This window comes from Phlebotomus papatasi, chromosome 1 (assembly GCF_024763615.1).
Source record: "Phlebotomus papatasi isolate M1 chromosome 1, Ppap_2.1, whole genome shotgun sequence".
Lineage (NCBI taxonomy): Eukaryota > Metazoa > Arthropoda > Insecta > Diptera > Psychodidae > Phlebotomus > Phlebotomus papatasi.
The window spans coordinates 10571912-10585533 of NC_077222.1; the positions used below are offsets into that span (position 1 = coordinate 10571912).

Genomic DNA, 13622 nt, shown 5'->3' on the forward strand with positions numbered 1-13622 from the left:
AGTAGAAAAATAGAAAAAAACCTGTATGTACTTACAATCAGCTATCTGAGGATCGTTGTAAATATTATTTAAAGTTTTTATTGAAATTTTATATATTTTTTTATAATTGATATCAAAAGGAAAAAAAAAACAGACGGAGCCAGGGATCGAACCCGCGGCACTCCCGTTGAACGTCCTGTACTGTACCGCTGAGCCAGCGCTGCATGCAGTCCCATACGAATTTTCTTTATTATGTGCTGCGTAAGGTGTCATTTTCAACTTTAGAGATTAAAAAAAAAAATTAACCCGATTTCGCACTTTTTGAATATACCACGTTTAATTTGATGCTTTTATGCGTAGTTGAGCAAAGCCCCAGACGAATCTGGAATTGATGACTCGAGTACTTCCCTTGTCAGAGAAAATTACTCTTAATCAGCTCATATATACGGGAAACGGGGCAGATTTAGCCATCAAAAGAAATTTTTCTTTGTGTTTAATTTGTGAAAAAAAGTTTATGTCAGGCAGACAATAACTTAATGTAAAAGGAGGGAGTTAATAATAATAATAATAATAATAATGCTGGCACGACATTCCATGATGGAACAAGGCCTTCCCGCAAGGGGATTTCTAGACATGCATTATTATTTTTTCTTGTACGGAATGAGATTGTCAGCCCCATGCCCGTGGAATCAAGTGCAGTGAAGCTCACTGGATGCAATGCGAACAGCTTTACCGTCAGAAAAATTCCTGGTGACCTAAAGGGGATTCGAACCCGGGACACTTGCATCATAGAGCGAGTGCTCTGCCATTTGACCTATTGAGTGCCCTAGGGAGTTAATTACCCTGATTAACTCTTTCCGGACCACAATATATCCAGCGAACGAATTTCAGTAAAACTCACTTTATTGTAACTTTTAGTGGCCAAATATGATACTTTTGTAGATAAAGAATTTTCTCCGCCTCTGATAAATTGGAAAACTCATGGGTACTCTCGTCCCCAAAAGAACGAAAAGGAGAGAAACTTCAATTTTCCAAAAGCTAATAATATCAATTTTGGGAATTATTTTTGCGTGTCAAATGACTCCTTTACAATGTTGATAACTAAAACAAGGTGAATTATTGACCAGTATCTTGTGGGATGTCCAGAAAGTGCTAAAAAAGACACCCAACTCCTGCTTGCCAATAGATTCCTCATAATATTTCACACAAAAACACTTTGAAACACATTTCTCTCAACACGATGTTATTGTAGCCACATTAAGCTTTCTCAAAAGCATAAAAGACACTTCCTGGACAATCAGAATTCACCAAAATCAGGAAGAATAGGAAAAACTTCCCTGAAAGCAATTTCCCACGCTGTCAAATGTCAAAATTATCGGCCATATTGGCAAAAATGTCGTTCTCGCTTGGAATTTTCTTACAAGGTTGGTGTCAAAAAGCAAATGGCGGGCATTGGCGGGATAACCTTATATTTGACCTTTAGATTTTTGGGGACGAGTGTACCCATAAAGTTTGAACAAGTTTTTTTTTAAATTTAAGAAAAAATAGTTTTTCGAATTTATGCAATTTGTAATTGTTAGTTATCATACTTATTGGCCCCGAGAGGTTTTTCCTTATTCGGGTCTAGAAATATCAAAAAAGTCACAATATCTTCAAGTAAGCAGAAAATCGAAAATTCACGATTTTTGACCAAAAATATCTTAGCTCAGGAGTTAATTGGGATCCTGCAAAAAATATCCTAGATTTGGACATCCTTATAGTTTGTAATTATCCAGAAGAATCGGATTTTTATCGATTCTAGATAGTCTAAAAAAATTGTTGTTTCCATGGGTACCCAGGGTCCCAAAGGAGACGAAAGAGTTAACATCCAGTGGGAAATATTGAGGTTATAGCATAACCTCAAATAGAAAACATAACCTTTCTTATGCAAAGGAAAAGGTCTGGATGGTATTTTATGTTTTAAATGAGTTGACAATATTTCTTAACTCTAAAAATCCTTTAATCTTATCATAAGATCTGGGGGATCTCTCAGGAATTCCAATAAGTAAACCAAAAATCCAACTTCAGCAAAGAAATTCCATAATTTTCTCTTCTTGCTGTGTTTTTCGAGAAAGAAGCCAGAAATTCGGAATATTTTTATCCACCACCTGAGTGTGTCTCTAATTAATTAATATGAGTGATAAATAAGCCTGACCGAGAGATTGAGATATATCTTGGGCAGATGGAAGAAGAAAAAACACTTTTAATTCTCTCTCGATAAATAAATCGATGAAATATTGCAGAATCCACCCTTTAAAAAGTCAAACTTTATTCATTCTTCTCCTGGAAGATGACATCTACTTATTAGTCTGACTTGTCCACAAAAATCTGACCTATTCGCGAAGAGTGTCAATAAATTCTCATTAATTACATTGTATTAGTCTTGTCTGAAAAGCATGTCTCAGTGGGAGGGCATGATGCGTCGTTTGGAGCCAGAGAAAACAAAAAAGTGGCAGAAAACTGAAGAAATTATATATGAAAAAGACTCTTTTAGCCGTTTTTCAACACGCCAATCTCAATTCGATTTAGTTGCACGAGAGAAATTGATGGCCAAAAACTGTTTGGAGAATCACGGATGATGATGGAGAGGAATCTGGCGAATGAATTTTGAATTTCCAGACTTGCAGAGTATTCCACTCACAGAGGGTTTACATCGTGCAGAAAAATTAATATTTTATTGCACTTTAATTTACCTCGTAAATAATCCCTTCAAAACTTCTTCAGCAAGATTGAAATTCAATACTTTTGCTATTGAATTTTTTCGTGTGACTGTACCATTCATTGATGTACATATTTTTTTTGATTAAATCTCTGCCAGAGATCCCACTGACAGAGATAATGTATGACATTGGGTACAATTTTTTTTGAAGAACTAATTATAATTTTTCGAACATGCATTTTTTGAGTTCAATCAACCAAAAATATGAAATGAACAGAGATAAAATTGCTGTTATTTATGGATAATTGATTTTGCCGTTGACGGTTATAATTTTAAAAATTTGAATTTTCCCAAGGAGCATTTATCGCTATAAATGAGTAGAGATGTCTGACATCTATACGAAAACGATGGCGAAGACTTTACAAATTTCTTCTATATAACTGCATAAAAGAGGTCCATATTTGAGTGAATGGGGAATTTTTGCATACAAAATATAACAATTATTTATTTTAGATATAATCACGTCATCTTGTACGGTAAAATGTATCTATTATGACTAAATAAAATATAATCACTATACAATATCAATTTTATAACTACTGATCGTGGAATTGTTATTTCTTTTCCATTTTCATTTAAGACTTGCTTAAACATTTTCCTCAAATGAATAATTTATTTATCATCAACGATTCAGTCAGATTTCCTGTGACTCGTGCACTTTTATTGCGTGTGAAGATTTAATGCAACGACTGTTTTGTGTTAAGGGACACAATATTAGTGAACAAAATTTCATTCCCGAACTGAAATTCTCAAGGGAAAGCTAAGAAATTAAAGAAAAGAAAATTGAATAAATTCATTGCTTTTTCCATTGTATCATTGAAAAAACTTATGGATGTCAGATTTTTACTGCGTGTATTGATAGAACATCACTTTAAACACAATTGTGGACAAATATTTGTACACACAAATATTTTTTGCACAATTTCTCAATTAAATTGGGTTTGTTTAGTGTCGCCAATTTTCTATAATTTTCCACGTCATAATTTTCATTTTATTCCGATAAAATAAAATCAAGATATTATAACCTGAATAAATAAGAAATATAGAAGAAAACACGTTTTTACATATTTTTGTGATTATATTTACATTATGTCGTACAATATGTTTACATTAGAGACTCCTTGTATCAATAATATCACTTCAGAATAAACAATGTCAAAACACTGAAATTTTGTGCATTTGATAGACTTTTTCTGCACTCCGGACACTCTTTCTGCAATTTAGTTTCACGACAGAAGATCAGGAACTTGTTTTAATGCTTGTACTTTCGCTACATTGCAATTAAAGAAACAAAATGTTAGCTCTCACAAATACAATATTAATTCACTATTTTTCTATCAGTAATCCTTACTTTGTCAAATTTGATCTCTTCGATGTGTGTGCTCGACTTTACTGTACACGCTGGTACACTTCAATACTTTAATTTATAATAAACATCACTTTTTATCACAACTTTTTACTCAGAAATGAACCTCTGCTTAGTAAACAAAGCAGATATTGACAATCTGACAGCATCATACAAAAAGAAGACAAGTTGTATATAACTTGTGTCTTTTATGGAGCAAATGTAACTAAAATATACCACAACATGAAGTTCATACAATTTCACGACATTATGTGAACATAATAGCATAAATATGTAAGATAAATATACTTTAGAAATTTTTGACATAGTTTTATACATTTTCACTCAAAAATAGATTATGACTTGTTTATAGATCTAAAAATGTTTGGTCGTAATTTTAAGGGAAAATAACAAAATATTAACTGGAATTTATCAAACGAAATGTATTACATGTATTAATAGAAAATAACCGATATTTTCTTTACATTTTTTAGTCAAATTATTATACTGGCATTCAACGCACATAATTTTCAGATAATATACATTCATTGTGTTCATACATTATATTTTTAAGAAATAGCTCGATTACGTTGATAATATGTTGGTTACATTTGAGACATACATTATTTGGATATCAAATGCCGCCTTGACCAATTAACGTCAAAATGACATTTTTGCTAAAAATAAGTTCACTAACCTCGTCTTAAATTCCTTGTTGCAGATTTTGCAAACAAAAGCATCTTCTGGTCCATACCCTTCGAGTTCTTCCTCATCTGCCTCCAGTACCTGGATGACGTACTCTTCCTTGACGAAATCCTTAACATTGTCCTTCAAGTCGGGTTCGAGCATTTCGAAATAGTCCTCTTCCGGCTCTGCTTCCTCCAGAATCTTCTCCAGCTTTATGCACTTCTTATCCCTTTTGTGTCTTGATAGTTCCTGAGAAAGGACAAAGCCTTCTCCGCATCCTGAACAGCTATACATCTTCTCAGGATGCACCTTCAAGATGTGTTCCTTCAGCTTGAGAATGTCTTCAAGCTTTTCTTGGCAGACTGAGCAGGTTCTACTCAGATCTTTCTTGTCCCTCTTCTTAGCCGAGCACAGTTTGTGCTCAAGAGTTGTCCTATGAGCCTTAGCTGCTTCGGCTGTATCAAAGGTCGCCTCGCAAGGAGAACAGAAGTAAACGTTTTTGGAATGGACGTCACGATCATGCCTCTGAAGAGACTTTCTGGCCGTGAAGAAGATATGACACTCTGAACAGAAGAACTTCGATTGATACGTATCCGATCCACTGCTTTCCTTTTTCAGAGGTTTGCAGGAAGCTGAGTGACGACGCAGTTCGATGTTGTAGCGGAACTCTCGATTGCAGGAATCGCACTTGATTACAATCTTCTCCCTGATTATTATGGGAACTGAACGATTAATTGCCCAGATGACTTCTTGATGATCCACGCCTGAAGGATGAAGAGAACTTAAGAACTACTAGTTCTCACTAAGCTTGCTCAAACCGCTCAAACCGCTCAAACTTACCGATCAAGTGAAGCGTCATCGAAGCGTTGTCCGGACACTCGAACTTACAAAAGTGACAGTAGAGCCTTGAAACTCCAGACACCTTCTCCTGATGACCAGTTGTATTCCAGTGAGACATAAATGACTCCTCAGTATTGGCATAGAACCTACACGGTTGACACTGGAACGGAGACTGCAACACAATCCTATGGATGTTGTTCAGAACCGTCGTTAGACTTCTCTGCGGCTGCAAATGCATCCTCCGGTAGTGATAGTGAGAAATCAAATGCTTCCCGAGAAGATGATGGCGCATCTTCATCCTGCAGACATCGCATCGGGAATAGATCTTCCTCCGAATCCTTTTGAGTTTCTTCTCCTTCTTCACTTTTTTCGTTGTCTTCGCTTCCTCTTCTTCCTTTACCGGGTTTCCCAGCATCTGTTGCGCATAGTAACTCATCCTGGATTGTTGGTTCAGAAAAGACTGACCCAGCTCAATTTCAGGCAGGGACTTCCTTTTGTGAAGATTGGATTTAAGATGTCGGTCATACATTTGCTGAGATGCAAGTTTCCTGTTGCATGTGTAGCACCACTTTGGGACCTTATCAACTGATTTGCTGCTTGACGAAGTGTTCTTATAGTCTAGTTTGGTGATCTTAGATCCAGGAACCCATTTTCCTTTCGTGTGGTTTGAAGGAGGGGAGAAGAAATCGTCATCTGGATCATCAGCCTCATGACTCTTGTCGAGTTTGCTCCACTTCTCAGCCAGGGATTCCTCATCCCAATGATTGTCCGCCCTCCAAGGAGAACTAGCAGGGATGCCAGGTTCAGGAGGCTTCCACTTTCCCCCTGTGTGATTCCTCGGAGGAGCTCCGAAGTCATCGATATCCTCATCTTCGGAACTCGATTCTGCAGATTCCTGCGGGAAGTCTACACGATGGAAAATTGGAAGATCCTTCTTCATATCCCCAATCTCTGATACAGCCTTCATCAGCTTCTCCGATTCACTGTGATGCTGCTCTGGTATCCAGTCATCTTCATGATGACTAGACATGATAGCAGCTGTAGCTTTCCTCGTTAAAACCCTAGGATCATGGGGTGTCTTTGTTGGATTCCTTTTCGAACTACTCTGCAGTTCCAGTGACGAGAAGAAGATATCCGCTCCGAGATCGTAATGGTATTCAAGATTCTCAGTTGGAAGTTTAACGTCAGAAGTTGGTTCATGAGCTTTGGGTGTCTCTCCTGAATAGTTAAATCCAAACCCATCGTTCCCCATTCTATCACCATAGGGAGGGTCATCCTGAACGCGATTAAGAGTCAAGGAGGATTTGTCTCGACCACAGGTCTTGTCTTTACGATGCTTCACGTAATTTTCAATACCAATTATCGTTCTGTTGCACTTAATGCAGAGGTGGGTATCCTCTAGATCTTCTTCCTCATCCTCTACTCCTAGCATTTTTATAAGGAATTTTTAGTGCTGGAAAACAAAATATATAGAATTCTTGAATAGAGAGCGAAACAGACGAAACATACACGGCCTAGATCATACATATGGAATCTTTGTGAAAATTATTGTTTGGATCAATAAAAGTTTTTGTATGCGGTGAGAAGATTTGGAACGCGGACGATATCGATACTATGGAACATTCGTAGTACCGCAGTATGAATTGTCAATGATTTCAAGTACCTCGGATTGGTCAAAGTCGAGATAAAGATTAACGAGAGACTCGTAGCAGAATGAAGAGGTTTTGCACTCCCGTCGATATTTCGATCAAGGAACGTCTCGCGGTCAATGAAGATCACTGAATCCAGTTAATGCGTATGATCTGGAAACAGTACCGTTAACCCCCACAGAAGAAAGAAAGTTCCTGACCTTTGAGAAGCGGGCACTACGATGGATCTACGGGCTTTTTATGAAGAAACTACAAGAAAAGTCCGAACAAGGATGAACTATGAACTGGAGGAGCTTTATGGAGAGGCCGGCGTTGCGGACTCTATCCGCACGAAAAGATTGAACTGGCTCGGTTACATATATAGTACGCCAGAGGAAGTATGTCCAGGAAACTGTATGGGCAAAATCCGGGGTAGATGAGAAGGAGTGAACGTCCCCAAGCGAGATGGAACATAAGGGACGATATCCTCAAAGCCCTAGAAGTGCTGCGACGCGGGGACGACGTTGGTTGACTTTAGATGGTCTGTGCATCATATGAAACAATGCAGGAACGAAGTTGTCTTGGATGAAACTCAAGCTCTCAATAAACTAGGTCAGGACGGTAAGGACAAACTAAGAGTCTTCTACAGGAAAATAACAGTACCATTTTTATGGACTCTTGAAGATTGGGAAGATTACTCTTCTAGGATCAGATAATTTTTGGAGCACTAAAATTATCTGAAAGTAAGTGACTTGATTACGTTATAAAGTAAGGACGGTAAGTTGGATCTTGGTCGTATGGTAGATCAATGTGGCAAGATGATGTGGTCTAAAAGAAATTTAAATCTTCCAAATTTAAATATATGAACTGGTGATTGAGAGCAGAAGTAGTGAGCCGTATAAGAAACCAATGATCTACAAGGACTGTAGTGTAGTACAAGTAGTATTTATAGTACCCTACCGTGAAAATCGAACTGGACTGATGCCACCTTAAAATTCTTATGAACGTAGAGATATGAAGTATCACTAAGCAATTTTTCTTCCTTAATTGAAAAGAGCTAAGGATCTACCGTAGATAGTGACTTGAAAGCCCTGCTTTTCCTTAATTCTAGCATTTAAGGATGGTCTAAAGACCACAAGAGTATTTAAGGGAACTCTAAAGACTACTCCTAAGTGCTAGAATTAAACAAAAAAGCTTTTGAAAAGTAAGAGTTTAAAGTCACCCGTATCTACGTAAATAAGTAAATACGTGAATCGTACCGTAGATGAGGGTGACTTTGTCTTCTGCAGGTTTAACCCCCTTCTGTTCGTAAGCTTTTCTTTAATTATAATAGCAAATAGACGGAAACACTGAACCTTTCTATATTTTTACAATTTTATTCCTTATGATGTTTCGAGGATGGATGTCCTCTTCATCAGGTATCGAATTATGGCAAGGAAAATCACGTACAGGTAGGAGTTGTTACACTTAACTTGGACTGGGATCACAACTTGATCCGCAATATTCACCATTCGACTGACTGACACAGAATCAACTGTGTCAGTCTGTGTCAGTCAGTCGAATGGTGAACATTGCGGATCAAGTTGCGATCCAAGTCCAAGTACAGTCTAACAACTCCCACATGTACGTGATTTTCCCTGCCATATTTGATACCTGATGAAGAGGACATCCATCCTCGAAACGTCGTAGAAAATAAAATTGTGAAAATCAAGAAAGGTTCAATGTTTCCGTCTATTTCCTGCTACATTCCGTCGAACCGAAATTCTAGTTCAATTCTAATATTTAAGAACGATTCGCAACGATCAGACATGGCAGATCGGATCGGTAAATAAAGACTATCCGGACCATCCTTAAGTTCTAGAAGTAAAAAAAGCTTACGAACAGGAGAGGGTCAAAGTCACCCATCATTATGATATGGATAAGGTTGACCCAAACTGAAAAGCCTTAAACGTTGTCAGTTTACCGAAATCAATATGAGTGTTATATTCTTGAAGCGTGTTTACCGTTAAAGACTTTTTAGTTTGGGTTCGAGCCTCCTTCATACGATCCAGATCTAGATTAGAATCTAGATCTAGGAGTATTTGCTGGCAAGTCCTTAGCTTCTTTCAGAATAACGTAGAAATGCCGTAACAATACGGCTTCAGACCTAAGGTTTAGCCATATGGCGTAAGTCCTCTTTCGTTTTAAAATTAGATTTTAAAGGCAAATGATCCATTTGATATTGAAAAACGGCAAAAATTGCTTATTATTTTGCATTTTGAAACATTTGGAAACTGGACTAAAGCTCCAGTATGAAGCTTGAATTAGGGAAGCAAAACTGAGGAGATACAGTAAGTAGATTAGAGAGAATCCAACTGAGATTCAATACAGAATGCCAGCTCGTTAAAGGATGTAGGTCTGAAGGACTAATCTTGAGTTAGGCCTACACCAGAAATTTGGAATAGAACCTTATTAATAAATAAGGCTTTGTATTTAATGAATTCTTTAAGAAAGGGACAGGAACAGGAGCCCTGCGAGAGGGTATTTCGCTGTGAAAGGCCCTTATCTGTTTCCAAAGTTAAATTTGACTGGAAAATCATGTGAATTGTGTAAATTCAAGAATTCACTTGCTTCGTGAATTGGACTGGAAAATCTCATAAAGTAAGGAATTTTCTCCCTTTGGATTTCCCATCTAATTTCCATGAAAACTCCACAAGTTGCGTCAATACTCGTCAATGGCGGAGAGTCAGAGATATTTGTCTGGTACTTCTTGCATAATTCCGGAAGGAATCTCACAAAAGCCAGTGAGAGATTTTACAGGGCATGGAGTAGAGAGGCAATAAATAAAATATTTTATATGATTTTTTCTGGAGGATGGGGCATGGGGAGATATGAAGAAGCTCACCGGGTGGATATATGAAAAATAAGAAGAGAAGAGAAAAAATGTCTTATTCTGAGGCATCAGAAATGAAATTCTTCCTTGTGTGTCATCATTCCAAAAAAAAAAAAAGAAAAACCAAGACAGAGTATGAGAATCGGTGCTGGAAGACGAAGAAATTGACTGACTTTTCTCAGCATCGAAACATTGGGAATGTGTTGGCTCATGACAAAAGGCGACGAAGGAGTCTAAAGGAGCAGGAGGGTCTTTTGGATGGGAAGAAAGACTAAGAATACCAAGGCGTGAGTCGGAGTGAAATGGCAAGAGATGAGGTCGAGGGGCTGAGGATGAGATGAGATGAGGCGGGAAGTGACGGGGACTGCAGAGATAACCGTTAAGGTGCGTAATAGCGTACGTCGCCAAGTCAGCCAGCGCATCCAACATCGATTAGACATAACGTGTCACAAGAAAGACATTCCCAAAGCTTATTCGAGGTGATTTATGAAATAAAAAGAATAAATAAGTAATTGTGCCCGGAGACGCTGCAGGAAAGAGGAATGGGGATTCAGAGACATTGCCCGATATGCGATGGGAAAAAAGGGTGCTCCTCCTAATTTTCCCTCCAAAGGCACTACTATTCTGCTCTTTTTTGGGGGAGAGACACTGCGAGAAAATATTTGACAATTCAAATTGATGCTGGGGGGATGCAATAACAAGAGAAGACAACACAGATGGGGGTAGTGGTTGGAGGATTTAGATAGTACACTTGGACAAATCCAACTGGGAAATTAATTAGCCAAACTATATTTGCTCAATAAAATTGTTTGTAGAAATTCCGGAGAGAAGAATTGGTTTTTAAATACGAAAACTCGAATGCTAAAAAGTGTGTACCTTAAAACCGTAAAGAGCTTTTCATGATTTTCGAGCTTTTCAGACCAAGAGATTCAACTTTCAATATTTTCATATCAAAAGAAATTATTAAACACATTTTAACCTAATAGAATAGAAATAAATTAATCCTAAAAGTATTAAATTTTAGTGGGATTGTTTATTGTCCCGAGAACGAAATTTGTTAACTTCATACCGCTAATAAGGAATTCCCATTTTTTTGGAAAAAATAGGGGATGGTGGGCTACACAAGACAGGATACGATTTATTGGTTAAAAAATTTCCGGGTTTCTAAAATCGACTTGTCAGAATATATGTCGACTAAGTTGAGTTTTTTTTTTTGAAAAATATCATGTTTTCGCTTTTCGAGTAGGGGAAAGTACTCTCCCTTCGAACGTTCATGCCTTCGAATAATGTGATTTTCTTTTATCGTCCCTAAGAGACTTATACATAATTATCACGAAATTATCAATAATTGATGATAAGCTAACTAATATTTAATAGAAATGTGTAAATCTCTTAGGAAAAACAGATGAAAATTCACATTATTCGAAAGCATGGACGTTCGAAGGGAGAGTACTTTCCCCTACACCTCGACACAGCATGTAAAATCTCAGCTTGAAATCGCTCTTAAATATTAAATATTATTAAATATTGAAATATTAAATATTAATGAAATATTAGTTGTCGACTGGTTTTAGTTGAGATCGTAAGTTGGGATCAACGTAATTAGAAAACATCATATTTTCTTTAAATACATTTACCAACATTATAAAAATAAATATTTAAGAATAACTCTTAGGCATTTTAAACTATATATTTTTTTAAATTTCATTTAAACATTTTGAGAATTCAGCCGTTGTGTCCTGATTTTCGGACACCTTTTTGGAAAAACACCTACTTTTCGGTGGGCAAGATTGCTCATAGTAAATTCATTTGACAGGACGTCAAAAAAACTAAATATTTTCTGTAAGAAGATGAGTTAAACCAACCTGGTCTTGAACGAGGGATTTTTAAAATATGCGAAATTTGGATTATTACGAGCTTTTATTTACAAAAAATAACCATTTTCGACATATTTTACACCACGATTTTTCTTGCGGAATGTAAATTATGATCAAGGAAAAATAAAACCTTCCATTCAAAAAATAAAATGTTGAAAATATTCATTTTTTGCTTTCGGATGAATTTACTCTGACTAATCTTTTCCGTCGTTTTTTTTTTCAAAAAGGTGTCCGGAAAACAGGTTCCAGGGGTTGAATTTTTAAATTTTTTTAATGAGAATTTCAGAAAATATAGTTTAAATCTGGTAGTACACTAACGATGGAGATAGCTTAAAATTGATTAAGGAGATGAACCCCGGATTCATTAAATAGATGCCGGATGCGTCAGGGGTAAAATCCTGCAGGTCAGGAGAACACAGAAATTCTATGCCAAAATTTTCGGCGCTTCAATGGTCAAAATTATGATTGCACTACTCCAATTGACGATTCACAAGAAAATTTGGGAAATTTTCTCAGGAGCACCTTTTTGGACATTGATCTGATGGTAACAAAATCTAAGCAAATCAAAGAAACAAAATTTTCGATCTTGAGTAACACCTTGTTATCTAATTTAATTTTTTCATACTTATGAAACAAGTTTTCAGTTTAAAATTATAGTTTTGAATTTGAATTTATGTCAAATGTTATTAATGTTTTTAAATGAATAACAATGAACGAATATGATTGACGTTTGCTATAAAGACTAAACTAGGGTTGTTGGCTCACAGAGACTACATTTTAAATCCGAAAATAGCTAGTCGTAATTTCGTAAAAATCTGTATAGGTGGGATTGGAAACCGTTTAACATTACATCTATATTTTATATTATTTATACTACCGTAGATGCGGGTGACTTTGCCCCATACTGTTAATTAACTTTTCCTTAACACTAAACCTACCGAGATCCGGTCAATTTGACCGGTTTAAAATAAACACATTATTTAAACGGTACAATGTCACTATCAAACTTTATGAATTTCTTGAAATATGCATGTAATACATTTTCAAGTGTTTAAATTTTAATTTTTTTGCTCTTATCCAAGACAAATTTGTTGAGTTTCCTACCCCACCGTGGTTTGTCATTTGACCGAAAAACGGCCATTTTTGTTCGGTAGGTTTAGTGTTTATTCTAATGTTTGAAAACGCCCTACCGCTTGAATATAGTAGATCCGATCGGTAAAGATCTTCCTTAAGTGCGAGACTTAAAGAAAAGCTTACGAATAGGAGGGTACCCGCATCCGCGGTGCGATGATTTATTGAGTTTTTGCAAATACTTTTTTTTTGTTTTTGCATTTGTTTTTACTGTCATTTATTTAGTTCTTTATGATAAATGTTAAACTTATTTGAAAGCCTTTAAAAATTGAAACAATCCTTGACCGATTTTGAACATAATATACCGGAGTTGATCTGATAATCTATTTTTCTTTTTTGAATTTTTTTTCAAACGGTATAAAAATGGTGTATTTGTTAAACCATTCAATTATAAAGGGTAACAGATTAATTTTAAAACAATCAAAGTTTGCAATACATTTATTAGATTTAGGGTACTGTAGGCCAATTCGGAATCAGGCTTAAATTAGTATTTTTAGATTACCTC

At 36.3% G+C, this 13622-nt stretch overlaps 1 protein-coding gene across 1 annotated transcript in view; it reads right to left on the reverse strand.

The window, feature by feature from the left end:
- Window positions 1-13622, reverse strand: part of LOC129798470 (zinc finger protein with KRAB and SCAN domains 7-like) — a 41695-nt gene that overhangs the window by 10267 nt on the left and 17806 nt on the right. Inside the window, exons 2-3 of the mRNA XM_055841623.1 lie at window positions 5610-7062; window positions 4780-5533 (exon numbers count right to left, since the gene is read on the reverse strand). Of these exons, the coding sequence (XP_055697598.1) occupies window positions 4780-5533; window positions 5610-7041 (2186 nt within the window). The 5' untranslated portion in view covers window positions 7042-7062. The remainder of the gene's footprint in view (window positions 1-4779; window positions 5534-5609; window positions 7063-13622) is intronic.